This window comes from Salvia hispanica, chromosome 6, assembly GCF_029641045.1.
Source record: "Salvia hispanica isolate PSC_SH4W2 chromosome 6, Shi_PSC_v1, whole genome shotgun sequence".
NCBI lineage: Eukaryota > Viridiplantae > Streptophyta > Magnoliopsida > Lamiales > Lamiaceae > Salvia > Salvia hispanica.
The window spans coordinates 37,179,028-37,207,013 of NC_142697.1; the positions used below are offsets into that span (position 1 = coordinate 37,179,028).

General features: G+C 34.9%; 6 protein-coding genes across 7 annotated transcripts; 2 read left to right on the forward strand and 4 right to left on the reverse strand.

Annotated features, from left to right (window-relative positions):
• Positions 1-109: 109 nt before the first annotated feature.
• On the reverse strand, positions 110-3,524 carry LOC125207310 (sphinganine C4-monooxygenase 1-like). Its single transcript, XM_048106596.2, has 2 exons — positions 3,019-3,524; positions 110-875 (listed from the first exon to the last, which is right to left on the reverse strand). Exons 1-2 carry the CDS (start codon positions 3,250-3,252, stop codon positions 321-323), a joined length of 789 nt encoding a protein of 262 aa, XP_047962553.1. The 5' UTR covers positions 3,253-3,524; the 3' UTR covers positions 110-320.
• Positions 3,525-5,094: 1,570 nt separating this feature from the next.
• Positions 5,095-9,288, reverse strand: LOC125208639 (ARM repeat superfamily protein). 2 transcript variants are annotated; one of them, XR_007174151.2, is made up of 10 exons: positions 9,145-9,288; positions 8,937-9,059; positions 8,216-8,413; positions 7,934-8,018; positions 7,579-7,727; positions 6,928-7,041; positions 6,288-6,419; positions 6,069-6,182; positions 5,779-5,954; positions 5,095-5,439 (listed from the first exon to the last, which is right to left on the reverse strand). XR_007174151.2 is itself a non-coding variant. In XM_048108291.2 (9 exons), the coding sequence occupies exons 1-9, from the start codon at positions 9,196-9,198 to the stop codon at positions 5,907-5,909; spliced, it is 1,017 nt and encodes a 338-aa protein (XP_047964248.1). In that variant the 5' UTR covers positions 9,199-9,288; the 3' UTR covers positions 5,655-5,906. The 2 variants fall into 2 exon arrangements, 1 of the variants encoding a protein (XP_047964248.1); XM_048108291.2 differs by lacking the exon at positions 5,095-5,439 and having other exon boundaries at positions 5,655-5,954.
• Positions 9,289-9,347: 59 nt separating this feature from the next.
• Positions 9,348-11,655, forward strand: LOC125208640 (Haloacid dehalogenase-like hydrolase (HAD) superfamily protein). The gene is made up of 9 exons (XM_048108292.2): positions 9,348-9,519; positions 9,598-9,714; positions 9,858-9,940; positions 10,379-10,462; positions 10,600-10,675; positions 10,775-10,847; positions 10,993-11,066; positions 11,159-11,252; positions 11,333-11,655. The coding sequence occupies exons 1-9, from the start codon at positions 9,378-9,380 to the stop codon at positions 11,397-11,399; spliced, it is 810 nt and encodes a 269-aa protein (XP_047964249.1). The 5' UTR covers positions 9,348-9,377; the 3' UTR covers positions 11,400-11,655.
• Positions 11,656-11,691: 36 nt separating this feature from the next.
• LOC125208638 (cullin-3A-like) lies at positions 11,692-15,254 on the reverse strand. The gene is made up of 2 exons (XM_048108289.2): positions 14,794-15,254; positions 11,692-13,864 (listed from the first exon to the last, which is right to left on the reverse strand). The coding sequence occupies exons 1-2, from the start codon at positions 14,955-14,957 to the stop codon at positions 11,824-11,826; spliced, it is 2,205 nt and encodes a 734-aa protein (XP_047964246.1). The 5' UTR covers positions 14,958-15,254; the 3' UTR covers positions 11,692-11,823.
• Positions 15,255-18,633: 3,379 nt separating this feature from the next.
• LOC125207565 (small ribosomal subunit protein uS4y-like) lies at positions 18,634-20,426 on the forward strand. Its single transcript, XM_048106964.2, has 3 exons — positions 18,634-18,780; positions 19,321-19,702; positions 20,049-20,426. The coding sequence occupies exons 1-3, from the start codon at positions 18,753-18,755 to the stop codon at positions 20,230-20,232; spliced, it is 594 nt and encodes a 197-aa protein (XP_047962921.1). The 5' UTR covers positions 18,634-18,752; the 3' UTR covers positions 20,233-20,426.
• Positions 20,427-23,535: 3,109 nt separating this feature from the next.
• LOC125206779 (uncharacterized) lies at positions 23,536-24,277 on the reverse strand. Its single transcript, XM_048106004.2, has one exon. The coding sequence runs from the start codon at positions 24,237-24,239 to the stop codon at positions 23,805-23,807; it is 435 nt and encodes a 144-aa protein (XP_047961961.1). The 5' UTR covers positions 24,240-24,277; the 3' UTR covers positions 23,536-23,804.
• Between the last annotated feature and the right edge of the window lie 3,709 nt (positions 24,278-27,986).

Below are 27,986 nucleotides of genomic sequence, written 5' to 3' on the forward strand. Positions count from 1 at the left end.
ACAACATGATCTTCACTAGAAAACTAACAATCTGAAACATTTGGAAATGATATTACAGTATATCACAGCAACCAAAATCAGAAAACATAAAATAAAGTAGTAGTAATGGTAAACAAAGAAACATCCACATTTTTTTTTCATTTTCCATTTATCAAATGCTTATACTGAGAAGAGCTAATCGTAGTACACGCACATTTAAGTATGTATATGTACGAATATAAAAAGCACTCAATCACTAGACAAGGTAAACGTAACAATTTAAAAAAAAACAAAAACCTATAGTGATACACAAATGTTACAGCCAGTGATTATTGTTAAAATCACTCTTCCTTATATTCTTTCGAGGGCCGTGCTTCAAAGCCCCCGTCAACATTCTTCTCAAGCGAATACGGCATGTAAGTGCCGAGGATCCTATCCCACATCACAAAGAATGGCTGCGAGAAGTTATACTTGTTGCCGTAGAGCTGGTGGTGGATATCGTGATAGGCAGAGTTGTTTCTAAAGAGAAGGTGGAAGAGATTGCCCGGTAGCCATAGCCCGCAGTGGTCATCGACTGTTTTGAGGGTAGCAAATGAAAAGAAGAAGATAGAAGCTCGAGGAGACATGCCTGATACGAGGAAGGATAGAGCACCACCAACTGTGTCCAGAAGCAGACCTTCAATGGGGTGATTGTACAGAGCTCCATATGCGTAGGGGACAACCAGCCGGTGATGTTGAGAATGAATGTGCTTGTACAAGAACTTATTTTGGTGCATGTAGCGGTGCATAAAGTATTGCCAGGTATCTAACACCATCATCCCAACCAAGAATTGCCTAGCAAGAACAATGAGGGAGGTCGGCTGAGCATCCGCAGGATCACTGTCACTTCCAGTAATCTGCATGGCATACTTCATTATAAACTGAACAACGGATTACTAGCATAATGATAATTATGCGAATGTAAAATTGATGATTAAGCTAACACTAGTTCAGTTTGATTAGGCAGGATCAGGAAAACATAGAAATTACAAAAGTATCCAAATAAAGTTAGAACCTCCAAGAGGCACGATAAATTAAATGAAAACTAATAGTCAGAAAATATCATAAACTACACAGCCCGAAAGCTATTACGAATATCCAGTCTTTAACATATCTGAGAAGACACTGGTCTACATAGGCGGTAGGCCACACAACTTTAACAGACCCGATTACATGGTTAAAGAAACAGATTCCACCAGCAAATATTCTAAGGTGATACTGATTACTAATAATTTATCTCACATAGGGAAGTTCCAGTATGCAAGACTTTTGCTTAAAAAATGCATCACAGCATGTCAAGAATAGATGTTAACTGAAGCGGACTGACTGAAAAGGGTATGAGCATCTTACAATAGCTTTGGACAAATTTTACTCTAATCGACAAACTAAATAAAAAATGAGATACCTCATTCCGTCATTCGACAAATAAACAGCCTACAAGCATTAATTTCCTAGAATAGGCGAGTTGCAACAATCCATAAGTGAATCCATAACTAGGTATCAGATATGATAATCCTCATAACAACACATCAGCCATCAAAGTGTGTTACCGCCACTGGAACTAGCATGAAATTAATGGCAGCAGACCCGGGAAAATAATTATGAGATGGGCCATCTATCGATGTTATGTGATAATATATCATAATTCTGAAGCATGTCTCTAAAAGTCCTGGTAGAATCTGGAGATGAAGAAACAATCCCCAGAGAGTACTGACACTCTAGATATAACCACCGAAGAGAAGTATAATATTTTTCTAGCGTAAACTCTATAATCAACTGCTTTTTTCACATTCAATTTAGTTTAGGGTTGTGCCACAGATGAATCGCATGTTATCACATTTGATCTGTTCAACTAGAAAAAACCGTCGGAAGAAGACAAATTGGTATGGTAGTATCATTTTAAGCAACTTCAAATGTCTAGCGGTTTCTTTCTAAAGGTAATGGAGTAGTAGGTAAGACCTAAGCAACTTTTCCGCTTAAACAAGATACAATCCCTTAAAAAACTTTTTAAATAACTATGCTGACTCAATTGCATTTTGAGTTATCTACGACCAGTAGATTAAGAATACATGAGGAAACAGAAATATTGATGTGAGACTTGAATTGGAGATGTGGAAATTTAGAAAAAGTTAGATACGCGGGAGTAATTTATACTTATAGGGTGTTTTCATAAGAATCAGCCAAAGAAATCACTAGTAGGACAAAATATTTAATGTCTGTACTTTTATGAAGGCATATATATGCTCAAACTCATTTAGCCAAAACAAGGCAATTATTGAATGCATACTAAGATTTGACATATCAGGGATTATTAATATGCATAGTTCATATATATGTGTCAGCTCCCATAAATTCTTCCTCCAGTGAAGAAAATGCTTTGACGTCTGGCTTATTCAAGCCCAACAACTTAAGCCGCATTTATAAGCTCGTTTGCCAAAGTGTTTTAGAGAATTTCAACAAGAATATTGTCCAAAATTTTAGTTGTCAGCATTCAATAAATTGAAATGTGTAATCATGGATCGCGTCTACTGCTAGCAAAAGAAAAGGCAGTTGAATCGCTGTAAAATGCCATCAGAAAGAAGACAAAGCACATCCAACAGAAAAAATATTTCAAGTATCTGATGCTTCAGTGTCTCATGTTCAAGCGTACTATCAACCAATGATCGCTCCAGATAATTAGGCAACAGCAATGATCAATACCAATTCCAATTTCCATACAACAGAACAAGGATAACCTACTACACCCCCTTGATCAACCATTTAATATGATCACGAATTCGCGATAAATCTCGCAAATACAACAGTCCTACCTTTATACAAAACACAAGCAATTTTAACCCCAAAACGCAGAATGAAAGAATCCAAATCTACAGCAAAGCAGCTTGCACACGCTCACACAAGCAACAAAATTCACCAGCTCTCATCCTCAAAGTCAACAAAATCATATACAATCATCGGCGAAACACATAACATAGACACAGAGCAAAGAACACAACTTACGGCGAAGAGAAGGGAGGCGACGACGGCCTGAACCGCCTGCTGGAGGAGGACACCTTTGACGACGTGGTTTTTGGAGACCAAATTCTTGTCATCTTCATCCTTGCGCGTGTGCAGCCTGTAATCGTCGAGTGAGCCAAGCAAGACGTAAATCCCGGAATATATCCAGTAGACGATTATGGGCGCAAATGTCCCCAGCAATTCGTCCGACACTGTTACACCATTGATCATCTCCATACCTAACACCGCCGATGCCGGGTTTGCGTGGAGCGAGACGGGAAATTGAATCGAAATTCCGATGAACAAACCCTAGATAGAGATAGAGATAGAGATGGATGAATTTGGGGTCAATCGCCCCTCCTCAAAAGTAATAATCACACACACTTGAAGACCTCTGTTCTCTTCTCTCTTCTCTCGTCAATGTCTTTCTATTTATATGTGTCTCTTCGCACCATGAATCAAATTCAACATCACAAATATCTTACTCTAAATCTGATTAAGATAAACCGTGTGGCTGTCGTTATTGACTCAACAAAATAATTCTATGGGTCTTTTACCAGTTTTGCTTTTGTGTATTTTATTCTGTTGGAGTAATCAATTATGAATTTAGTACACAGACTTACAAATCTGAATTAAACAACAAACTTCGAAAATATTAAATCAGGCTCTCAATCTGATCGATTCTTAAGTTTACTTGTTAATAATAGTTCAAACAAATTCAAGCACATTCTATACATAATCTAAAATAGTTGTACTTGCTATGTGAATATGGCCTGCAGCATTAGAATCTTTATACACAATCATGTTGTTTCCATTGTGATTTATCGTGTTTTACAACATTACATAAGTAATATCGACAGAGACAAACATGAAAAGTTCTTAAAACTACAGATGACAGATACTAGATGCTTATTTGAGCATCATTTCTAAATTTAAAAATTACAGACAATGTCAGAAGCTTCATATTCACAGAATAAATCAAAGGGCGTAATTAATTGATAGGAATTTTATCTATTAATTGTTCATATGATCTGGTACAATATACATAGCACAAATATAAATAAAATATACACATGAATGATAAAATATAGTATACACATTAACGGTTTCTTTCATAACTACCTTTGCTTTAATGGATTACTATGTCATTTTCGCTTTGAAATAATAAGAAGTACTATTTCTGCCCCCCAAATTTTTGATAATGGACCTCATATTCTATTAATTCATTCCTACTCATATTTTATTATAAAACTAATATTTTAAAAGTAGGACCCACATTGTTAAATTCTCTAAATTCTGTTACGCATCGACTTGGTGATGACTCTAGCTTCTCTATATAAGTGTGAATAACTCTACTCCTTATGAGGCTTTTTAAGGGATGAGTGCCGAGTCAAAGTGTGTTAAAATTTAGGGGACGGAGGTAGTATAAATAACTAATAAGGCATGCGTGTGGATGATTGGACATTGGATGAATATCTAATGGATATATTTGGTTATATGATCTAACTTTAAAAAAGTTGTCACAATATCATCATCCTATGCTAAACAATTCTAGATTGTTCAGTCACTATAATCAATAAGTTCGTTCCAGGCTTGCAGCTATCGATAATAATTTGAATCCAATGCTATTGAATTTGTAGGAGCCTATAAAGCACATGCGTAGGGCCCACTAAATCGCGTTAATGAATTACCGTTGATTTCGCCTTTGACTTTTAACCTGGGAATTCCCATTTTGCCCTTGAAATATCTAGTGCCGCTTTCCTGTAACATTCCTACGCGTGGGCCTTGATTATTGACCACTACTTTTCTCGTTCGTGTCGTCTAGCGGACCCATGTTCCTTTCCAAGTGTCAAACTACTAATTTCGATCTTTACATTTTTGTTACAAAATATTTTCAAAACTTAAGCGTTCTTGGTATCATTTGTTTGATATTTTTCTTCTTATGAATCACCATTTCATTTTATATGGGAATAGTTATTCTTTCGGAATGGCCATTCTATTTTCCTCTTTTCTTTTTATTTAAATTTTAATTATAAAACATAGTAATATTACATTATATTTAAATTTAATATCACTCAATTTTATAATAAAATTAAAATTTTAGAATTATTAATTATTAATAAAAGTTTAGAATGGAATGGTTCACTTCACACGCTACACACTACACTGAATATACACATTGCACACACCACACACACTACTCAATTTCATTCCATTTGTATTCCTTACATTCACCAAGCGAAAGAATAAAATGTTTATTTCATTCTCATCTTCATTTCATTCATATTTCCATTCTATTCCTTCTTCATTTCATTCCACCATACCACATCTTCATTCCATTCATATTTCCATTCTATTCCTTCTTCATTTCATTCCATCATACCAAGAAGCTCTTTGAGTACTTCTTCCTCCAGAAATAAACCCCTGTTTTTCAAAAGTGGAGAGATTTAATTAACTAGTAGCAAGTCCGAAAGATATAATCATACGATCTTTGTGAATTTAGAATCTGAAAATTAATCAAATTTACTTTTATTTTCTAACATTGTCTTTTTTAGATTGAATCGAAAGTGATCATTCAAGTAATAACTTAGATTTCTCATTTAGACTTGGAACACAATATTCTGTCCTTAAATTCCATATCGATAAAAACTCCAAAAATTGAGATGGATCCATTAAACATAATTTCACACCACCTGTTGCCAAAAATATAGTATATTTCTAAAATACAACACAATTCAAGAAATTATCTAAGCTGTTGATAACCTGTGCTCACGCTGATGCCAAGAGCTCACTGCAGTGCTCCATCACCCCCTGTTCGATCAAACCGATGGACTTATCCTCCCAACCGGAACTTCATCACCAACAGCAGCATAACAAAGGGAGGGGTGCTCCTATGTTGCCAGCGTGGTGTCTGTCTCCACGCCATTCTCTTGGATCAGCTGGTGAAATACGAATAACGTAAGGTAAGGACTTGGCAGATGCAATCGTGATGATGTAGTTCAGTTGAATGCAAAATTGATGCTATTATGGGAAGAGGGAGGAAGTAGGCATACCAATGAGCCAACACGTTCGAATGCCTCCATTACTTGAGGGTTCTCCTCGTTTTCGTACCCTACTTGTAGTATTCGAGGACCGTTAATGGACCAGAAAGCTCTCCTGCCGGCTTCCTAGAAGAACAAACGATGGTAATATAGGCTAATCCACTAAATAAATCGCCCATTAAAAATGTCCCCGGGTAGTTTTTGTCTAAGCGGAGGGTTAAGCTAATTCACCTGTAAGACGAGCAGGTATATGGCATCAAGGGCTTGAACACAAATTTCGGGATCATCTACTGCTTCACGTTCAATTGAGAGTGCACTCCCAAGTTCAGGGGGCATTTTAGATGTATCTTGCTCACTGTATATCTGTTACAGATCAAAGGAATGCAGAATTATATGATGGGTGATCAAATGCATGTATAAAGATTACATGGTTCACCATTACTCTGCAACATGAATGTCGGGCTACATAGCCAAACCACACAGAATACTTTACCAGATATTTTAGATCTATCATATGCAGTTCACTTTACATAACTCATCAAAGGCTATACATCTCTGGCTAGGTGCTTATTCGTTTGGTACAAGAATTTCAGTCTAAATCAAGATTATTACTAATCACAAGAGTTCTGATAAGTGATATCAGAGATTACTATCATTTTCATTAGATCACTTTAGGTAACTCATCAAGGGCTATACATATCTGGCTAGGTGCTTCTTCGTTTGGTACAAGAACTTCGGTCTAAATCAAAAGATTACTACTACTAATCACAAGAGTTCTGATATCAGAGGTTATGGAGAGAAGAAAAATAACGGGAAGGGCAAACAAGAAAAAATAATCGAAAGAGAAAGCTGGTTTTTGAAGAAAATTTACCTTGTTTCCAGCTACTGGAAGTAGTAGAGCAGGCCAGAGAAACTCTGATACAAGAAGCAAATTTTGCAGCTGGTTTTCTGCTTCAAAGCAACAATTTCGAATAGTTCCTGAAACCTGTAAAAAGAAAATATAACTAGTATCAGAAAACATTCCATAATTCCTTCAAAGGTGCTAACCTAATGTCTTAGAGCATATAAAGCCATTCTACTTTCTAGCTGCTAGTTCTATAATCATCCAATCCAAACTATTCCTTCAGAAAGACACCCCTAGAGTTTTGGTTCGAATGCAACACAAGCATTTTGGACAGGTACATGGAGAAACTTGTTTCAGTTACTAGCTGTTATCTACTTTCTTTTTGTTTTCAACCCCTTTTCAAAACAGAAAGAAATAAGAATAAAAATACATGTAAAGTGAACTAAGGAGAAGTACCAGAGATGTAGATAAATTAAATGGACAAAAAAAACAGTTGATCCCTATATGACCGGTACATTAATATTGCGGATGATAGATAAACAATGAGGGACTAAGGTTAGATTGTTTCTATGGATTTATGTCCATGCTCTCATACTCAAGCAATATCAAACAAAAAACAGGGTAGTAAATCTAGTAGTAGTATCTACGAAGTAAGATAAGAAAGACAAGATGAAATACCCCTTTCTTTCGCAATGGGCTTGGTGAATCAAATTGCCTGATAATTTGCTTCAGAAGCCCTCGCTTGGGTTCCAGTAGAAGCTTTCTTCCTGCTTCTTTCTGTGATATGTTTACAAGTATAGAAGCCACATGTTCAAAAGGATCATCACCTAGTAGGGGTAAAAAAGATGACAAAGGTTAAGCCATCAAATATAATTGTAGGATGATTGGATCCTGAACTGCCTAAAGAATGACCAGAAACATAAGATAAATCACATACACTACCAGAATAGGATTACAACTTGTTTGACGTTCCTGCAATACTTGCAAAGATATTGAAATGATACAATACATAAAGGATGGAAGGAAAACTGACCTTTCCTTTCACTAGAACTAGATGAAGCACAAAATGATCGAACCAGCTTCATGACGTACAGACCTTGCATCTTCTCATCTGCATTCTGGAATCCAGAATAATATTCACTATATTAATTTTTTGTTGACCAATCTTTTGGAAACTAGGATACAATAAACTCCAACAGCATTTCAACAAAAAATGCACAAAAGGCCGATAACTATTCAACTAAAGAACTTTCATATAGTACAACACCAGAAATAAAAGGACAAAATGAAAAGCCAAGGAGATGGTAATGGTAACCTGAAGTAAAGACTCAATTCCAGCATCCAGTTGTGTTACATTGACAATAAGCATGACCAGTAAGTGTTTTATGTCGCAGTGTATTTTGTAAAGTATATCCATCACAATTTTGACAATACCCATCTCAACCATCTTTCCTGCCAAATCTGGTACTTGTGACAAATTAACAAGGGCTTCTGCAGCAGGTTCAGACACTTCCTAAACAAATAATTATGTCAAATGTTACAAAAGAACTAGCAGCAATCCAAGATACAATATTGTCTAACTTTTCCATTCAGATGAGAAACCAAATAGCAATCAAATATGTCTGTACTTCAGTCCATCTTGTCTACATGACAAACAGTTCATATGACTTTACTGGTGACACATCCAAACTAGAGAGGCAAAAACTCCATTTAGTTCAAGAAAAGTTAAACGGTTAGCAGTATATTCTCAGCTAACAGGCTACTCTCAACGATTTGACTTGACTATTTAGGTGGATTTAAGTAACATTCGAAATCTTTATTAACGTCTCTACCATGCCTTGATTTTCCATTCAGCCACTTTAAGTACTCCCTAACTAATTTCGAAACTTCACCAAAATGACCTTTAATTTTTCATATCATCCTAATTTAACTAGTGAATACAATCTCCTCAAGCCTCTCCCAAAAATCATACATCAAACAAACAATTCAAGGAATTCAACTCGTCAACTATCAACGGAAAAAAAAGAAAAGGAAACCTTTTTCTCAGCAAGGAGGCGACACAGAGACGGAACAGCGACGGCAGAATATTTCCCGAGAGACTGTAAGCCATCTTCTGAACCCGTATAATCCCGAAAAATATTTACTGCAGCCTTTTTAATCTATATGCAAAAACAGTATAAAAACCTCATCAATTGAAAAAAAAAACGAAATTAGCAGAACAAAAAGTGAAGGAGAGATGGATACAGGTGGAGAATCATGTGAGAGAAATCCGATGAGTTCTTCTAGCTCAGTCGCCATGGCTGCTGCTCCAACGAATTTAGTGAAAATGAGTTTTCATAGAAATTTAATTGCGAGGTTTAAGGCCCAACCCATAAGTAGCTCATAATTATGGGCTGGGCCATATTTAATACAAGTACTCCTATAATTTAAAATAAAATCTATCATTAGCATACAACAACCATTAGTACTTCTTGTTGATGATATTTTGTTGCTCAGCTGCAAGTGCAACAATGGAGGTCGCCAATCTCTTCAGAGCCGTTAAACCCTTCAATTTCAAGCTCCCAAAACCCACACCTCTAAGATTCTCCTCCGTTTCGTCAGCCTCCACAGTTCACAGAGGTCATAATTCATCTCGATTTCGCATTGCTCTTATTCTTTCATTGCCTTGTTAGTTTTGATTGCTTTTCCACAATTCAGGTAATGATGGAAAGCGCGAGAGGGCGTATGACGGATTGTTATTGGACGCCGGTGGCACGTTGCTGCAATTGGTGAAGCCGGTCGAAGAAATTTACTTGACCATCGGCACAAAATATGGTGTGAGATCAGCCCCTTTTGATTTCCTCGAATTCGTTTGTTGTTTTGGTTGATAAAGATGAAATCTTGAAATAGTGGGTGTCTATAAATTGGTACATTGCGATTGTGAAAAGGGGGGTTTATGGTTTTGTGCTGATTTTCAGGTTTGCAGACTACTGCAGCTGATATAAAGCAAGGTTTCAGAAGGGCTTTCTCTGCAACATGGCCTCAGAAACTTCGATACCAGGTGCTTAGTTTTAGATTTTTCAAATGATGGGGCATTCTTGAAAGGCAGTATGAATGATTGCAGTGTTTGATTCATTGAGTGTCTGTTGGTAGTTTTGATGTGTGTATATAGGCATTCTTGATATGAATGAATGTTAGTGCCTTTTGATTTTAGAGACCGAAATGCTCACCAAAGTTGTAACGTTAGCATATGATAGTTTTAGTGTGTCACTTTGAAAGGAATGGGTGATTGCTGTGTTTGATCAATCAAACAGTCTAGTGTCTAAGTTTTTGTTGATTTTAAAGGACGAAGCAGTGAAAGTGCTGCTTTTTCAAACATTAGGTGTATGATATGGTTGGTTTAATGTGTGTATTGGGCATTCTTTCAATCAAGAAACGAAACAATGGTTGTGGCGGCGCATTCCTTTGCTAACTGGGCTCCGATATGTGTTTTATGCAGGGTGATGGGAAGCCATTTTGGAAACACGTCGTTTCTGAAGCCACTGGCTGCGACAGTGTGGACTATTTTGAAGAAGTGTACGAGGTATACTTCTTCAGTTTGGCTGATCTAAACAACCCTATTTGTTTTCTATCTTGTTTTTGATGGTTTATGAAAGAATGGCTAGGACAGGAACAAGGCTGTATTAATTTATTTGATTGATCTCATCATATCTTCACCAGTACTATGCCAATGGTGATGCTTGGCATCTTCCTCAAGGAGCTCATGAGACTATGGTATCCCTGAAAGATTCTGGAGGTCATCTCGTTACTTTACACAACCACTTTCTATATAAACGGTCTTGTTGCTCTTTATACCTGCTATATACATCTCTACTGAAATGAATGGCTGGTGCAGTAAAACTAGCCGTTGTCTCCAACTTTGACTCTCGCCTGAGGAAGTTACTCAAGGACCTCAATGTATTACATCTGTGAGTGGCATAGCTTGCTTTTCTAGGTACCTCTTATTTCAAAATGTATTTGTTGGTGATTGAGATATAGATCTATATTTCCACCTCTATGATCATGGTTAAATTTGGGCTTCTCTTATCATATCCTGATTGTTTGCGTTTCTAGGTTCGACGCCGTCATCATTTCATCTGAGGTTGGATACGAAAAACCGGATGAGAAAATATTTAGAGCAGCTTTAGGTAGGGCTCCCAAATGCTACCAATAGATGTTATTTTATGGGAGTACTAGTTTTCTACAAAATTCCTAGTGATGTACATTGGCAATGGTGTAGATCAAATCTGTGTAGGGACGAGCAGAGCAGTTCATGTCGGAGACGATGCAACGGCCGACAAAGCAGGGGCTAATGCTGTCGGAATTGACTGCTGGTGGGCGTTTTAGCCTTTTTTACAAAACTCAACTTCCTATGCATTTCTACTTGTGACACAGTTCCTTACTGAATGTGCAGGTTATGGGGGAAGGATGTGAATAGCTTCTCAGATATACAAAATCGCATCCTCAAATCGGAGCCCTAAAATCACACTGTGCAAGCTTGCAGGGAAACGAGAGCGTTGCAGTCCTAACCCGGGCAACGAGTCAGCTTGTATCCCCGTTTTTCCTTTTGAACTTGTGAGACATTGGTCAAGAGAGTTGAAAAATAGTATAGAATGTGATCTAGCAGAGGAATAAGTTTCTTAACTTAGCCATACTCTTGTGGTGTATGTATAATGCAAATCCTAAATTAAATAAAATGCAGAAATCAGTTGAGAAATTGGTTGCTGCTTCTTGTTCTTCCTATAATGGTATAGAAAACTTGGGCAAAAGAAATGAATGAAGACTAGTAAAACAAATGCATTCAGCAGAAATAAAACTGATGTCAACAGCTGTCAATAAGTTACATTTCCACTGCAGAAAGCTACCTTGAAAAGGAAGTACAGCAACTGGAATTCTTTTCTTTCTTCAGGCGAGGTATCGGTATAATCGTCTATCTGCATTGTCCCTCTCCAAGAAATCTCGTTCGATGAGGGACTCTATTCGTTTCTTGATCTCCCCGGGGTTTGCCAGGAACCGTGACTGCAGTTGCTTTGTGACCTCTGCAATGATATTATTATGATCCAACACCCTCCGTGATTTCATGATTCTGACTACTGCAGCTTCGATCTGTGGCTTTCTGTCCTCTTCCACCCTCTGCCGCGTCTCTTGCTTTTCAGGCTCGGATTCTTTCTGTGCAACAACAGTCCCAATCTTCACCTTGCGAAGCTTGCTGGTGAACTTGTCGTTGACAGAGAACCCGTCATCTTCCGCGATGTCCTTGCTCATGGGCTCTTTGCGCAGCACGTTTTTCCCTTTTACGCAAGCTAAGGACTGCAGACACCTCTTGAGATCAGAAGATGGAATCTCAGTGGCCTGCTCAATCTCCCTGTAGCTGAGAGAATCAGCACCGTTGAACAGCATCAAGACACACATCTGATAAGTTGAAACATTCAGCTCATACTTCTGACCATTCCCAAAGGTAGCTCTGAGGTCGGCCGTACCCATATTTGTTTGCCATGACAATCTCCGACCAGTGTGGGTCCCGAGGTAGTACGAACGAAACTTCTCACAGAGAGCCAACATTTCAGATGGCAAGTTGCAGGTGACACTAGTTTGAGTGGGCCAGGATCCAGTAGTCAAAACCTGGACAACTAATGTAGGTCCGTTGGCTAACTCGGCACCATAGGTTGCGTAAAACCCTTGCATCGTGTCCTGAGAGGTCTTCATGTCTGTGAACATGCCTTCTAATTTTGAAGTGAACTGATACCCACATTCAGTCTTCAGTTTAACAATTAGACTTCTCTCGGCATCATCAGATACTGTTTTACCCGACAACAGTCTCTTTGCCAAATGCTGCTTATAGTATTTCTCAAAGACGTCTTTCTCCTGGAGGTAACGGAACAGCATCATAACCTTATCCAGAATCAGCTCGATATCCTCTTCTTTCACTCCCTTCAGTCCTTTCCGCAGTTTATCATCTACAAACAATGATATATACTCCGGAGAACGGGGATTCAGATTGATAAAATATTCGAAAGAAGAATTCAAGGCATTCTGGAAGGTTTTGTCGTTGCCAAATGCCAAGCTTATGATCTTATCATATTTATCTCTTTTCTCAAGCAGACACTCCACGAACTCCACTGGATTCTTTGATTTCTCAGGATCTGTGACAAGCTGTTTTCCGGTATCTCTGATGTGGGATGTCATTACATCCCTAATTGTCGAGAGCCCATTAGGAACCCGGCGGAATAAGTTGTACATTCTTCCCAAGTCCTCAAACTTATCATCAAGAAGCATCTTTACCAAGCCTGAATTCTCCATGTGAACAAGTCCAAGCATGTGGTTGGCTATCATCTCTTTCTCCACCACATTAGTTATCTTTGCTTCACTTTTCACATCCAAGTAATGAGATACCCTCTCAATTTCTTCATTCAAACGCCGTTCAGCTTTCTTCAAGTAATCCCCACAATCACTGCACTCTATAAACTCCTGAGATTCTACTCTGTAGAAATCAGCAGAAACATCAAGAAATGGTTTCTCAAAATCTTCTTGGTAGACTGATGCGCCCAAATCCATCAGCATTTTGATTATGTTTCTCATCAACCCTCTGTTGATAACTTCACCAGTACGTTCCCTAAGTATCAATTCAAGAATCGTATTCAGCAACCTTGTCTGGATCTTGTCTGAGTGAACTACATTATCCCTCCAAAGATTTAGCCCAAGCTCATGAACAGGAGTTTTGTGCGTGCTTGGTATGAAAGTTCTGTCCATGTACATCAATATATCACGGATCATTTGCAGAGCTTTATTGTGATCACTCCATTTACTGTTAAGCTCCTCAAGGAATGAGCCACCATGGGCAGCCTCTATACTTTTGGACATTGTCTGGAGATGGAATGTCATTGTTGACACAAGTCCTGAATAAAGCTTCTCCCCATATTTATGTAGTACCATATTGTAAGCATTTCTGGATCCACAATAAAACCTCCAAATCAAAAACCACATATTTCATAGCTAGGAGAAAGATGACAACATAAAACTACAATTTCATGGACCAACTTAAACATCACAAAGAATGGAAGCAATGGACAAAACAAGGGTAACATTCAACTTAAACACTAATATTTCAAACAATTCCGTGCTAATTCACCATCACAAAATGCAACCTGTGGAGAAGCATAAACTAAAAATTGCATATTCTCCGTTTTGCAACTCCAATAACATCATACTATCAAGCAACTTATACTCATTAGTTCCTTCAGAAATCTACCAGACACACAATACAACAAAATTCATAGTCCTCGCACTAAACCGCTCTACATATGACTCAATCCATTTACAACAGTTCAGCATAGAAAAAAACTTCTTTTCAATTCCATTTTGCATAGGTTAGAGTACTAAAATCGAGGCAATTTGAAAGAATCATATCACAACAACCTCAATCACCACAAAACAGAGTTTAAAAAGGCGTCCATCATCAAAATGTCAAAAGATCAATTTACAATCCCCTCATCCCACCAAGCACTCTTTCTACCTCAAGTAGCTATTGGTTTATCACTGAAATGCACACAAATTCAGACAAAACCTCATTCCTTCAAGCATATTTTCTACCTACCGCTAAACACGAAGCCAACAGGTGTAATCAAATAATCAAACGGCATAACTAGCTGCTCATCTCTAACAGAGGAAGTCAAATTTAGCTACACATAGGAATCCTGAAGCTCAAATCAAAATCACCTAAATCTCAGCTAAGTCCCACAAGATCTTTAACCATCTAGCTACTCATCTAACTACTGATACCATCAACAGATGCAGCAAATGAAACCGAAACTAATTTCAATAAAACAAAATAGCACGAAATGAATCGCAGAAAAAATTACACAATTCGAGCAAAACCTGTATAACTCCTCGAAGCTCAGTCCACTGGCGTTGTGATTATAAATCTCATGAATTGCATGCTCAAGAACCTTCCAAGTCTTCTCAGCATACTTCGGATCCACCACTACTTTGTGTTTGAACGCCTCAATCTGAAAATTCCTCTTCTTCTGTCCACTACTCATCGTTTTACCCTGTTTTTCCTCGAAATCTGAAAATTGATTCTCCGATTAATCGATTTTTAGTAATTTCTGGTTTCAGATTATGCAGTTGTGGTTCCGTTATAAGGTGAAACACTCGAATTCGGAGAGCGAATATGGAGGAAGTTTGAGCTACAAGTTAAGCTGATCCGCCATGAATTTCGATTTTGAATGAGAGAAGGTATAAACCAATTTCTTCTCTTTTTTTATGTTCTTTTTGATTTTAATTATTGAAGTTGCAGGGCCTTAGCTGGAATTGATAGGTTTACCCATTAGGGATTGTTTGGGAGTGAAGAAATGAAATGTTTGTAAGGGAAGGAAGGGATTAAAATTTAGGTTGTTTCGCAATAACGCAATTCTCTTTATTTTATTTGATAAATTCCTTTTCCATATTAGATTTTCGTATGGATTGTTTATTATATTAATTGCGTATATAGTTTAGCATAAGTGATTGGTTCTTGACTTCTTTGAGTATAAGACCATGTTGTGTGATTAAGAGGTTAAGATCATCCACTTACTCCATATTAATAATTCTTCAATCCATCTGTACCTTCTCTTCTCTCTTTTTACACTTATTGATACATAATCTGCTCCAAATATGATATCAATTCTTCAAAAAGAAATGTGTACTCAAAATCGACAAATTTAAAATCGAATGAGATTGTCTCGTCCTTTAGTGCTTCCTCTTTAATCACAGCTAGAGCTCAAACAATCTCTCTATCATTTACGAAGACTAAAGTACTTTTTGGGTCCTATGGACCATTTTCGGTTAAGAATATTCATTTTTCGAAAATCAAGTCTCAAACAAATGAACATGTTGCAAAGTCGTCCTTTTTTACAGAACGGTAAAAACCTATTGGTAAATGGTAATTAAGCCACATTTCGACTGGATTAGCAAATTTTAGTAAATATATCTAATATTAAACGACAATTTGAGAAATCTTAAGCAAAAATAAACCAATAAAAAAGAGATTTGATTGCAACCCTAATCCCGATCCCAGCTACAAACCAACCCCTAATCAAAATACAATAAAATATCAATCGTAGGAGAAGAAGTCTAAGCAATTAAACAACGACGACTTAAGATTAGAAGGGGATGGGGAAGCGGAAGCATGGTGAAACAGAGGATTGCGGTCATGATGCGCCGCTGATTAAGGTTCAACGATGCCAATATTTGGGTACATTAAGGACTGTTGAGTCGTTGATCGTAGGGGCACAAGTCGTTTTATCGAAGCTTTGTCATTGTCATCATATAGTTCACCAAACATTTTTTTTTGATGCATTAAGAAAGGCTCAAAACCATAAAAGGCGAACGTCTAGTTAGTTATGCTACTACATCATAGGCAAAACAATTTTATCTTTGGGGACGAAATGTCAAATCTGAGAACACTACCACAACGTATCTCGTTTTGTGAATAGAGGACTCCTTGACTCGGATTACTTATTTCTAACATAATATTGTTGGATTTTTTTTAGTTTTAGTTATGCTAACAGAGGGGTTGATGGCGACCCACGTCAAAGACAAAGTAATAAGCTCCGAACATACGAGCACAATGGTAAGCTGTCTTCCCCCTCTTCCAATTAATCCGATACAAATGTGCCAACATTAATGTTGAAAATACATGATTGGTGCTTAAAGCGTACCTTTTAGTCACGAAAAATAATCTTATTTTGTCATTTGGCTAGTCTCGTCTCTATTTATAGAAACTTGATCATCATTGTTTCTCTTTCATCTTATATTTTATCAATAGCACATTAAAACTTGCATAAAAAAGTTAGGCTTAGTAACTCTAGTAGGAGAGTATAAATTTTGGAAATTGGAGAATAATTTATTCTTATCATCCATAATAAATAAAAATAGATGCTAAGGCAATAACATATTATATAAAAAAAAGAATATATACATATAGAAAAGATTATTATTTTTTCGTGTGTAAAAGTAGAGCAAATTTGGTTTCAATTTATAAATGGTAAAAAATATACGTATTCATTTTATTTTAATATTTAAAAATAATGAAGTGCCAATGAAATTGTGACTATTGATTAACTTATAGACGAGAGAGGAGACAATGTGATCTTTTTACCTCACTTAGCCGACTGTGCATCATAAGTGAATATGTAATTTAATAAGAGCTCAATTATTTGACGTAATAGCATTCATTTGGATTTGTTTTCTCGTATCACTTTTGAAATGTTGTAATTATAACAATGTCTTTTTAATTTTCTTACATGTTGATAGCATGTATCATTATCATTATTTATAATAAAAGCTCTTCTAATTTGGGATATTTTAAGGTTTTCAATAATCTACTCAACGACAATTGTGGGCCGCATATCAATAAATAATTGGATTACTCATTAGAGGCCCATTTGATAATCCAGAATTTCAGATAAAATAAGCTATATTAAATTTTATTTGTAAACCTAGATAACAAATCAGAGTGGCGCAGCGGAAGCGTGGTGGGCCCATAACCCACAGGTCCCAGGACCGAAACCTGGCTCTGATAAGAGTAGCTTCCTTTCCACTTATTTTTGCCGCTTTTTTTTTTAAATTTAACTAAATAAATAGCTTTATATTTTTTGGCATTTTAAATTACTAATTTTTTTGGCATTCAATTTTAAACTACTAATGATATCCAAGTCCCAACTTCCTAAGCAAAATATAATTCATTTTGAAAATATGTTCTCATTATTATATACTCCACATTTTTGTCGCTTATTTAAAAAAATTTAAATAAATAAATACTTTTATATTTTTGGGATTCAATTTTAAATTACTAATTTTTTTGGCATTCAATTTTAAATTACTAATGATTTCCAAGTCCCAACTTCCTAAGCAAAATATAATTCATTTTGAAAATATGTTCTCATTAGTATATACTCCACATTTTTTGTCGCTTTTTTTTAATTTAAATAAATAAATATTTTTTTTATTTTTTGCATTCAATTTTAAATTACTAATGATTTCCAGGTCCCAACTTCCTAAATATAATTCATTTTGAAAATATGTTCTCATTAGTATATACTCCACATTTGTACGAACCCTTATTGAGTGGATGTTTGTAATTTGTCATTGTAACGTTTGCGGACAAATCCGATTCATGATTAACGCTTTGTCACAATCAAAATTTGATTATTTTAATTTCGTGGTGCCATTTTTTTTAGTTATATACTGGAATAGTATTTCTCTAAGTGTCGGCAATTTTAGATTCAGATAGTGACGAATAAACAATCAAGGATTTTGCAAGATCTTGATTTCGTTTTTGTTCTCTCTTATTAGTGATTTCAATCAATTTTATTTTACTGATATATTTTATATAAAAAAATTTACCTTAATCCTCATTTCTGAATGAAGTCTTTAGTACTGTAGACTAGGTAATACTTCACTTTCGACTCATTTTTCAATTCAAATTTCATAAAATTCATGCGAAAAATAGGACTTCTAATCATGAAAAGAGGGTGTAGTTTTCACTCTGTAGTTAATTTTCTTTTTTTTTTTTTTTTTTGTAAAATTTTGAATATTTTTTTCCCCATATTATTAAAAGATGGAGTATTTATCTAAGTATGCACAAGTGATTTATTTGGGCTGCTCTAAAATTTGAAACCCAATAACGGTAATAACTAACTTAAGCCCATTAGGGTTTTGGCCCCAAAAGAGAAGAGTATAAATTGATACCTCAATTGATCCCGAACCCTAGTCCCCCATTACAACAGCCATCAGCTAGAGCAGAGAGCAGATCGGCGGACTGACGGCAGCGGCGGGGGAGTAGCCAAGAAATCATGGTGCACGTCTCGTTTTACCGCAATTGTAAGCTGCTATAGCACCTCTTTATAGTTCTATCGATATATGCACACGCGACACTCGCGCAGTTTTTTCTGTTATTTTTGTGCTACTTTATTGTTCCGATTGCCACTTTGTATGTAGTTTTTTCGTGTTCACGATGAATAGCGATGTTAGATTTGACAAATGTAATTGAGAGAGATGTGTGTGTTTGTGTAATGGTGGATGATTTTGTTGCTAGATGAAAAGGAGACCGATCTGCATATTTATCCTTTCTGTAGAGAATGTTAGCTCAATAGTTGATAAACCGTAGGATCAAACTTATTGATTGATATCTATAACAATAGCGTGTCGTCTCCCTGTTTTCCCTAATCTTCATTCATTTAGCTGCAAGTTTTACTATTGATAGATGCTAATAATCAACTGGGAATGTTTGCTGAGCTAGAATGAAATTCATTTATTTTGTTGTAAATGACGGTTATTGGTGAATGTAATGCACATATAATATGGAAAATAAACTGAGTGAATGTGATTGTGCAAAACATTATTAACATGTCCTTGTCACAGATGGGAAGACATTCAAGAAGCCTCGTCGTCCTTATGAGAAGGAGCGACTTGATGCTGAGCTAAAGCTTGTTGGAGAGTATGGTTTGAGGTGCAAAAGGGAGCTATGGAGGGTTCAGTATGCCTTGAGTCGTATTAGGAACAATGCTAGAAATCTCTTGACCCTTGATGAGAAGGATCCCCGTCGTATTTTTGAGGGTGAGGCTCTTCTGAGGAGGATGAACAGGTATGGTCTGCTGGATGAGAGCCAGAACAAGCTCGATTATGTCTTGTCCCTCACCGTGGAGAATTTCCTTGAGCGCCGACTCCAAACTTTGGTCTTCAAGGCAGGCATGGCCAAGTCTATTCACCATGCTAGAGTCCTGATCAGGCAAAGGCACATTAGGTATTGAAGATACTTCTGTTTTTACAGTTCTTTATAATAATCAATTTTGAACATGTTTAAGTTAACATTAATGCTCTCATTAGTCTTATTCACTATGGCAGTTATATGAAATATGATATTCTTGAACATTACTTTGTAGAGAAGTGCAGGAATATGCACTTTTCATTGACCATAACTCACCCATGTTTTAAATATTAGATTGTAGCTGATGGTATTTCAGGATACCTGCAAAGTACTCATGCACTTATTTGATTCTAGATGCTTCCCTTGTTTATCTACAGATCACCTTTGTCTACAATGTTAGCCTCTTCTGTTCTTGCCTCTGACTAATTATATGCATATTCAGGGTCGGGAGGCAGGTTGTCAATGTCGCATCTTTCCTTGTGCGAGTGGACTCCCAGAAGCACATTGATTTCTCTCTCACAAGCCCCTTCGGTGGTGGTCGCCCCGGAAGAGTGAAGCGAAAGAACCAGAAGGCAGCTGCAAAGAAGGCCTCTGGTGGTGACGGAGATGAGGATGATGAGGAGTGAAGTTGTAGGTTCTCTTAATCTTTAAGTTTACTGGTTTGGAGCAGGTTCAATGTGCTTTTCTTTGCTGTTTTGTAGTGATAAATTCTCTTTACATTATCAGTCGTTTTGTTGAGATATTAATAGTATGGATGAAATTGTCTTTGACAATTATTGTTAAATTTTGCCATTTATGGAATTTAAAACTTCTGCTGTTCTCCATCTTTGTGATATTAGAGTATAAAGCTATGATTGGTGAATTAGGCAACAAATTCTATCTTTCTCGTACGATGCTTGAACTCTTGTCATTTTAACTTGACAATTTTCATATTTTCCAATGATATTCCACGAGCAGTCTCATTAGTTAACAAGTGGAGTAGTAAAATGTAAAATCATCATTTTGTTGTGAAGTCTTTTGCACAGGGTTATGGTTTTTATAGTTTGAAATAAAGCTGACTAGTAAACCTGGGGAGTTAAGGTTGATATATCCAAGTTAATAGACCTGCTGTTGGATACCCTTGGTAATTACAATTTTTTTTTTATGTTATTTGATAATCTTATCATTTAAATACTCAATCCTAATTTTATCAAACTATCACATTTGACATAATCGAATCATATGCTCATATGACAGATTGATAAAAATAGGCTGTGAATTCTGTAATAGATCGACTAATTTGAGTTTATTTAACCATTTTATAATTTTTACTATTACCCAAATAGTGAATCTTATGTTTTATCAATTTTTATCATAGTGAGTAAATTAAATCTATAATTTGAAAGGATTTTCCCAATCAAGAAATGTTGCATTCTTTTTCTTTCATGCACTATATTTTCCCTAATAGATAGACCACAACTACGCTTGCACTCAATACGTCACCAATTGAAATTCTAAATCACAATGTAAACAAATATTATTACCAAATTAATAAAGAAGTTATTTCGATTCGTATCATGATTGTCCTCATAGTTACTCCTATTGAATTTTAATCGGCTATATGTACACCATATAGAAGCAGACAGCATGAACTCATAGCACTAACTCAAAACCATCATTCCACTACAAGTCAACTTCCGCTTTTTCCTTCTTGTCTTTTAATTAAATACATTTTCCTTATAATATGACTTATAGTTGTTTTACCAGAAATGTGATCAAATGAAAATTCTAAATATCGTACAAACTCAAACTATGATCTGGACCATTGAAAAATGTCAACAGCTCACAAAAAAGCATCAACAGGAAAATGTCAACAGAATTTCAATGGTAATTAATGATTGATGTTGTGTTGATATTGTGTTGATACTGTGTTGACATTAAAATCTTGAAATTTTACACTGTGTTGATATTGTATTGAAACAATGTTGAAGCTGTGTTGAGCAGTTTTGAGTTTATACAATATATAAATTTGCATTTTACACTACTCTGTTTTAATAAATATAGCACACCATAAAAAATCTGTATTGGTCATTAAAAATTTCCATCAAAATTACAAGTTATATGCTTAAAATTTAACGTCGAATATGGTAAAATAAAAATTATGACGTAAAAAAGTTGGGAAGGGGCTGTGATATTTCAACTTGCAACCACTTAGCCGGCTATTTTATTTTTATTTATTGATTTATATATAAAAAAGGATGCCAAAGATTGAAAACAGAAAGAAGAATAACAAAGTATTTTTGTCTAAAGAAAAAGATTAAGACAAAGATATTTTTAAATCGGAAATGCTCTAACGATTGTGACGTTTAACACAATAAATGTAAAAAGAAGGAGAAGGAATCATTTTTCCCTCAACTTTAAGACGACCAACGACATTGAAAACCGAATCTAACCAATCAACTTTGTATAGTAGTATTTGTTTTAGTTTAAATTATATCATAAATGTTTTATCAAATTGGTTTGATGTGATAGGCATCAAATATTTGCAAATCAAATTGAATTGTACTACTCCATAAACATATATTCAAAATTTCAAATCAACCAAGCTGTATTAATACGATTTGGTGTAAATTAGTTTGCGGGTTAGATGAAAGTATCAAACTTGTAAACTTTATTGTATAACTGAGACCTCTTTTATATGGAACAACATAATATGGTAAGTCTCACAACTAACAAATTAATTACAACGAAAAATAAAATGATAGTACGATTCAAAAATACAACAAATGTTACAAATCGCAATAGATCTATCTAATTGGTTGAAACTTGAAAATGAAACACATGACAAGAAACACTAATAAGTACTCCCTCCGTCCCGGCTAAGATGACACATTGCTTAGCTGGTACGGGGTTTTAGGAGTTATTGATTAAAGTGCTTAATTGAAGAGAGAGAAAGTGGGTGTAAGTATTAAAGTAGAGAGATAAAGAAAGATGAATATTTTAATAGGAGTGAGAAAAAGTGGTTGAGTGTATTAATTGGGGAGAGAAAGTTACCAAAAAAGGAAATGTGTCATCTTAGTTGGGACAAACTAAAAAGAAAAACGTGTCATCTTAAGAGGGACGGAGGGAGTAATAGATTGAAGATCGAAAACTCGGTTTAGCATAGACACTAGCTAGGCAAACACGATGCACACATTATTTACTGAAAATCTTAAGAAAAAACTAGTGACAGGTAGACCAACACAAAGTCCTGAACCCTAGATCTGGCCACAAACCACAAAGCCCGATAACGTGACTTCTTATTCTTGATGGGGTTAGACAATAGCCCATATTTTGGTTTTTAGACGACGAAGTTTTAATGAGAAATTGATTAAGTAAGAGAAAAATGGAGAAAAAAAAAACGGATAAAGTATAAGAAATGAGAAAAAATGGAAAAAGTATGAGATTGAAATTTTCCATTTTTAGAAATTAGACTATTTTTTGTAGACATCCCAAAATGACAAAATGAGACTATTTTTTTGGATGGAGGGAGCATATTTTATGGAGTTATTTTGTTATTTTAGTGTTATTTATGGAAAAATAAATATGAAATTGGATACAATAAAAAAAGTTAAATTGCGGTAGGATTTGAAGTTTGATTTGGAGTATGAATTCTTGGAGTTAGGCCCTAACGCAAAATTGACAGAGTTGCGATCTGATTACTGAATATTGACTGATTCGCAATGGTGGAATTACTTGAAGGCTACATGAAGCTTTTTATGGAGTACTTTTCTTTAATAAATTATTTTAAACCATCCAAATTTTATACTCCTATAAATTATTACGCAAAAAATCCTTATTAGTGATCTAAATTATCCCAATACAAATTTTTAATAAAAAAAAATATAAGGGTTGAAATTATAGTTTACAAATAAACTTAACAATATAAATAATAGTAACAAATAAATAAATACGAGGAGTGCAAATCGATTCCCTGTCATTTCACATTTCTGTAGCAGCAATAAAAAGGAATAACTATTTATTCGGTTTCCCAATTCTACATCTTTAAATTTATTCTAATCTAAATAAAAGAAAAAAGGGAACATATCCAATTGTAGCAAAGAGAGGGGAGCATAACGAAAACCGCATCCGCATCCAATGTTTTCTTTTCCGAAACCCCCCGTCTTCCTCCTTAATAACATTTTCACCCCTATATTCCCCACTAACTCCAAATAAAAATCTACATAAATAGCTCCGACTGCATAATCGCGTAGTAGTTGGCCGCCTCGTCGTCAAATTCCCAGAGCCCATTATCGAAGAAATTAACGGAAATGCTATTTTCCTCAGATTTAATAATTCCGAAATCATCATTGTTATTAGTATTAAATTCCTGGGAGGAGTAATTCGGAATCCCTAGCTCGTCGTCGGAGGCTTGTAGAAGGTGCCTCATGATCGATTTCACGCCGTCGTCTTCCTCGGCGGGCGGCGGGGAGTCGGAATCGAGGGAGAGCTCTTGCTCGAGGGTGGTGAATATGGCGGATAAGTCATGATCTTGTTGCTCTAGGGGTTCCTCTTGTTCGTGGTCGTTGTTGTAGGGTTTGTGGCGCTTGGAATTTGATTCCTCGAAATTGGGGGTTTCTGTGAGGCGTTTGGAATTGGAGGGAGGTTGTGCCATTGGAAATGAGAGAGAGAATTGCAGAGGAGATGAGGAGAGAGAATGGGGGTTGAATGGTTTAAATAGAAGTGGGGGAGTGGGGCAATTAGTCAAATGAGCGAGGTCTGTTAAATTTGTAAATAGGAATAACTAAAATGTACTAGTACGTGTGTGAGCATGTTTATTTACAAGATCTACTTATTAATTAATTATATGTAAAAAGTTTAACTTCTGTTTTTTTAGTCGGCAATTCCAACAACACGCATAGGTGATAGGTCTGTTGGGTCACGCAACGACGGAGGGTGAAGCCAAGCCCGCACTGCGACTCGCTGTCCCGCCGCCTGGGCTTCCTCCAAAGACTAACTTAAATATCCACAATCCTAACTAGATTCAAATTTCAAATTTTATTTTAATTTTTTTATTTTCAGTTCGGATCAGATCAGATTATTATATATTTTAAAATTTAAAGTAATCCAAAATATATTTATATATATATACATAATAAAAATTTATTACAATTATAAGCCTAACAAATATAAAACCTGTAACAATTCTAAAGATATTTGGTATATTAGATTTTCAGATTTTGGTATCAGATTTTTAAATTTTGGATTTTTGATATCCAATTTTTATGCAATTCTAAATTTTTTAGACTGGATTGGATTTTATAGTTTGGATTTCAAGTTTTTGAACGATTCGAATTGGAATAGTATCAAACTATCAATAGATTCATTTTCCATAAAATTTTAAATTTTCAATTTTGTTCCAATTGGGCGAAAATGGGATCTGAAATCCAAATCCGACTTCAGCACGAGACCACAATCCACACAATCTATCATTTGTGATAAACAATCATTGTTTGTAATGCCTACTAATATAATTTGCCTACTCTCTCCCCTTTAGGTTTTTCATGACTTGTTGTCTCCAGCTCTTCAAAATTTCCAACTTTTTGAAAATTTGTTACTTCATTTCTATGTCTTTGCTAATTCTCTTTCTTTTAATATTAATGTAAAAATTAAAAAATATGCATATTTTTTTATGGTTTGTTAATTTTTATGAGTAAAAATTAATTTTAATAATATTATCAAAACAAGAAGAAGCTCCATCCTAAAATAGGAAAATGTACCATAGTAATATCCAAGCAGCAATCAATTTCTCGAATATAATGGATGAGTAGTACTGTTGGGTTAATTATAAATGAATGGCCATGATGAGTTGATAAATGAGTCTAGTTTCCATCAACAGTTAGTACCACACACCATTTTTTGTTATTATTGCATTCACCTATTTGAGGGAAAAATAATTTTTTTTGCTTGAGCTCTACTTTATATTTCTACTTCACCTCCATCTACTTTTGTCTTATTACGCATGTGGCCCCTCATATTTTTTTTTTTATATTTTCTATCTATAAATTTACACCCTACATGATATTACACCAGTTAGTAAATGCTTGAACAAAGTCACAACAAAAATACTTGGAAATTTTAGTTGAAAAAAATATACTCCTACTATGTAACGTCAAACGTGTTCCGAAGTTTAAATCATATAAATATTCAAAGATTGCAAGTCGCAAGAGATGCATGATATGTGCATGATTATAATTAAGTGGGGAGTATAAGCAGGTTGAATTTCTATATAAATTTTAATAGTTTTATATGTTGAGTAGTTATTAGGTATATATAGCTGCTAGAGTGTTCTTAGTCAAATCAATTTTATAATCTCAAATAGCATAAACACGTTTTATCTATAGTTTTATGAATTGATAATTAGATGAATCACAAGCTTTTGACATTGACAACATTATTACATTACAATGTTACATGATAATTTTGTGTTCATGATTGTAAACAAGCCATGTGTGTCTTACTCAATATTGGCATGAGTTTTGGTTGTTTGTTAAATCACAAATATATTCCCTTTATTTATTTTCTTAAAAATGTATTTTTTTCATAATTGCAGTTCAATGACTCTTGAATTTATAAATCTTTTTGTGGTTGAATTTTAATTTTATTCAAGATATTTAGTCGTTGTGATGTAATATTTTTTTTTATAATGTCAAATAAATTGAAAAGATAATCTTTGGAGGATGGTGAGACTGAGTTCGACGCACTTATATATTTATAATTTCTCTTAAATTCAAAACAAAATAAATAATTGGATAAAAATCATTCTACAATGTGGCACCATCTCCTCCTCTTCTACTCTTCCTCAATGATTTGTTCTCCTCTCAATATTTCTAAAAATAAAGAGATAAATATGAAAAAGACTACTATAGATTATTTTAAAATTTTGACTCATCTCCATTAATTGGACTAATCAGCTTCATACTAAATGGACAACTATTTTGAATTAAACGTACGTGGTGGTTTTTACATCGTTAATTATTATGTTCTTATCACGAAGATGCGACAGTTGACTACAAGTATATATATATCGAATTAATATTTAAAATAATTAGTAGATGGCAGACAATGCTCACCAATATGGACAAAATTTTATTATGTTAATTCTAGATTACGTGAATACCAAAATTCCTAATTTATTGGCTATAATTTACTTGGTATATCTCCAAATCCAGTACACCTTGGAGATCTAATTTTGACCACCTCGATAAAATTTCCTGTGTCAAACCCGCAAAATAAGATTTTATTAAAATATTAGTAATTAACATTAAATCTTATCTAGTAGGAGCAGTACAATTTAATTTTCAAAATATGCACACAATTTTATTTTTATCGGAAATAATATATTTGTTTGGCCTAGGGATGTATCTCTGATCTCTCTGTCGATTTGATCTCTAAAACCGGATCCGAAATCTATAATAATTATAAATATAATAATGATAATAATAAACACAAATTTGTGGCAGAGTATTGCATGGTCGTGACTAATATAACACAATATATCGAATTTAATTATTGAATCAGTTTTTTATTTTATTTACTTACGAATCCGATCAGTAATTAAGGCTTAAGACATGTTCAATGAATTTATTTTGGATATTCACGTTCCTAAGTTCATGATCATTATTTATTTTATATCTTAAATATGGAGTATTAATTAAAAACCTCAATTTCTCTGAGATTTTTTATACTCTCTTTCGTCCAAAAAAAAATTTATTTTTCTATTTGGATTTGTCCTTCAATTAATCTTATTTTTATTTATGAAAACTCTTCACCTCTTTTTCTATTTTTTCTCTTATTTTATCAATTTTTTTTCTTTCTTTCATACTTTACCATTTACTACTGTATATATTAAAGCTAATATCGTCCACTGTATATTAAAGCTAATATCGTCCACAGCTGAGATTATTTATTTGGGACAAAAACAAAATTTCTTTTTTCTATTTGAAAAGTAAGTACTATCTCCGTCCCATAAAAGATGTCAAACTTTCATTTTTAATTTGTCCCTAAAAAAATATTACATTTTTATTTTTGAAAAATATTTTCTCTCTGTATTTAACAAACAAAATAAAACCTTTTAAAATTTTGTGCCGTCCCTTAAGGGTGACATTTTTTGTGGGACGGAAGGAGTATATATCAATTGTGTGTTATTATTATGTACCGAAAAGGCAAATAATTATTGAGGAGGGCTAGGGCCTAGGAGGCCCACACGCGAAAGGTTCTCTTATTTTCATTTTAGTTTATTGTAAAATTGGAAATTTCAATTTTCAAATAACTATTTTCAATCAAATTTATTGCAGTTCGTTGAGATGTCAATTCGGAATGTTGTTAGCTGAATTATTTTTCAGATAGTACAAAAGTTACA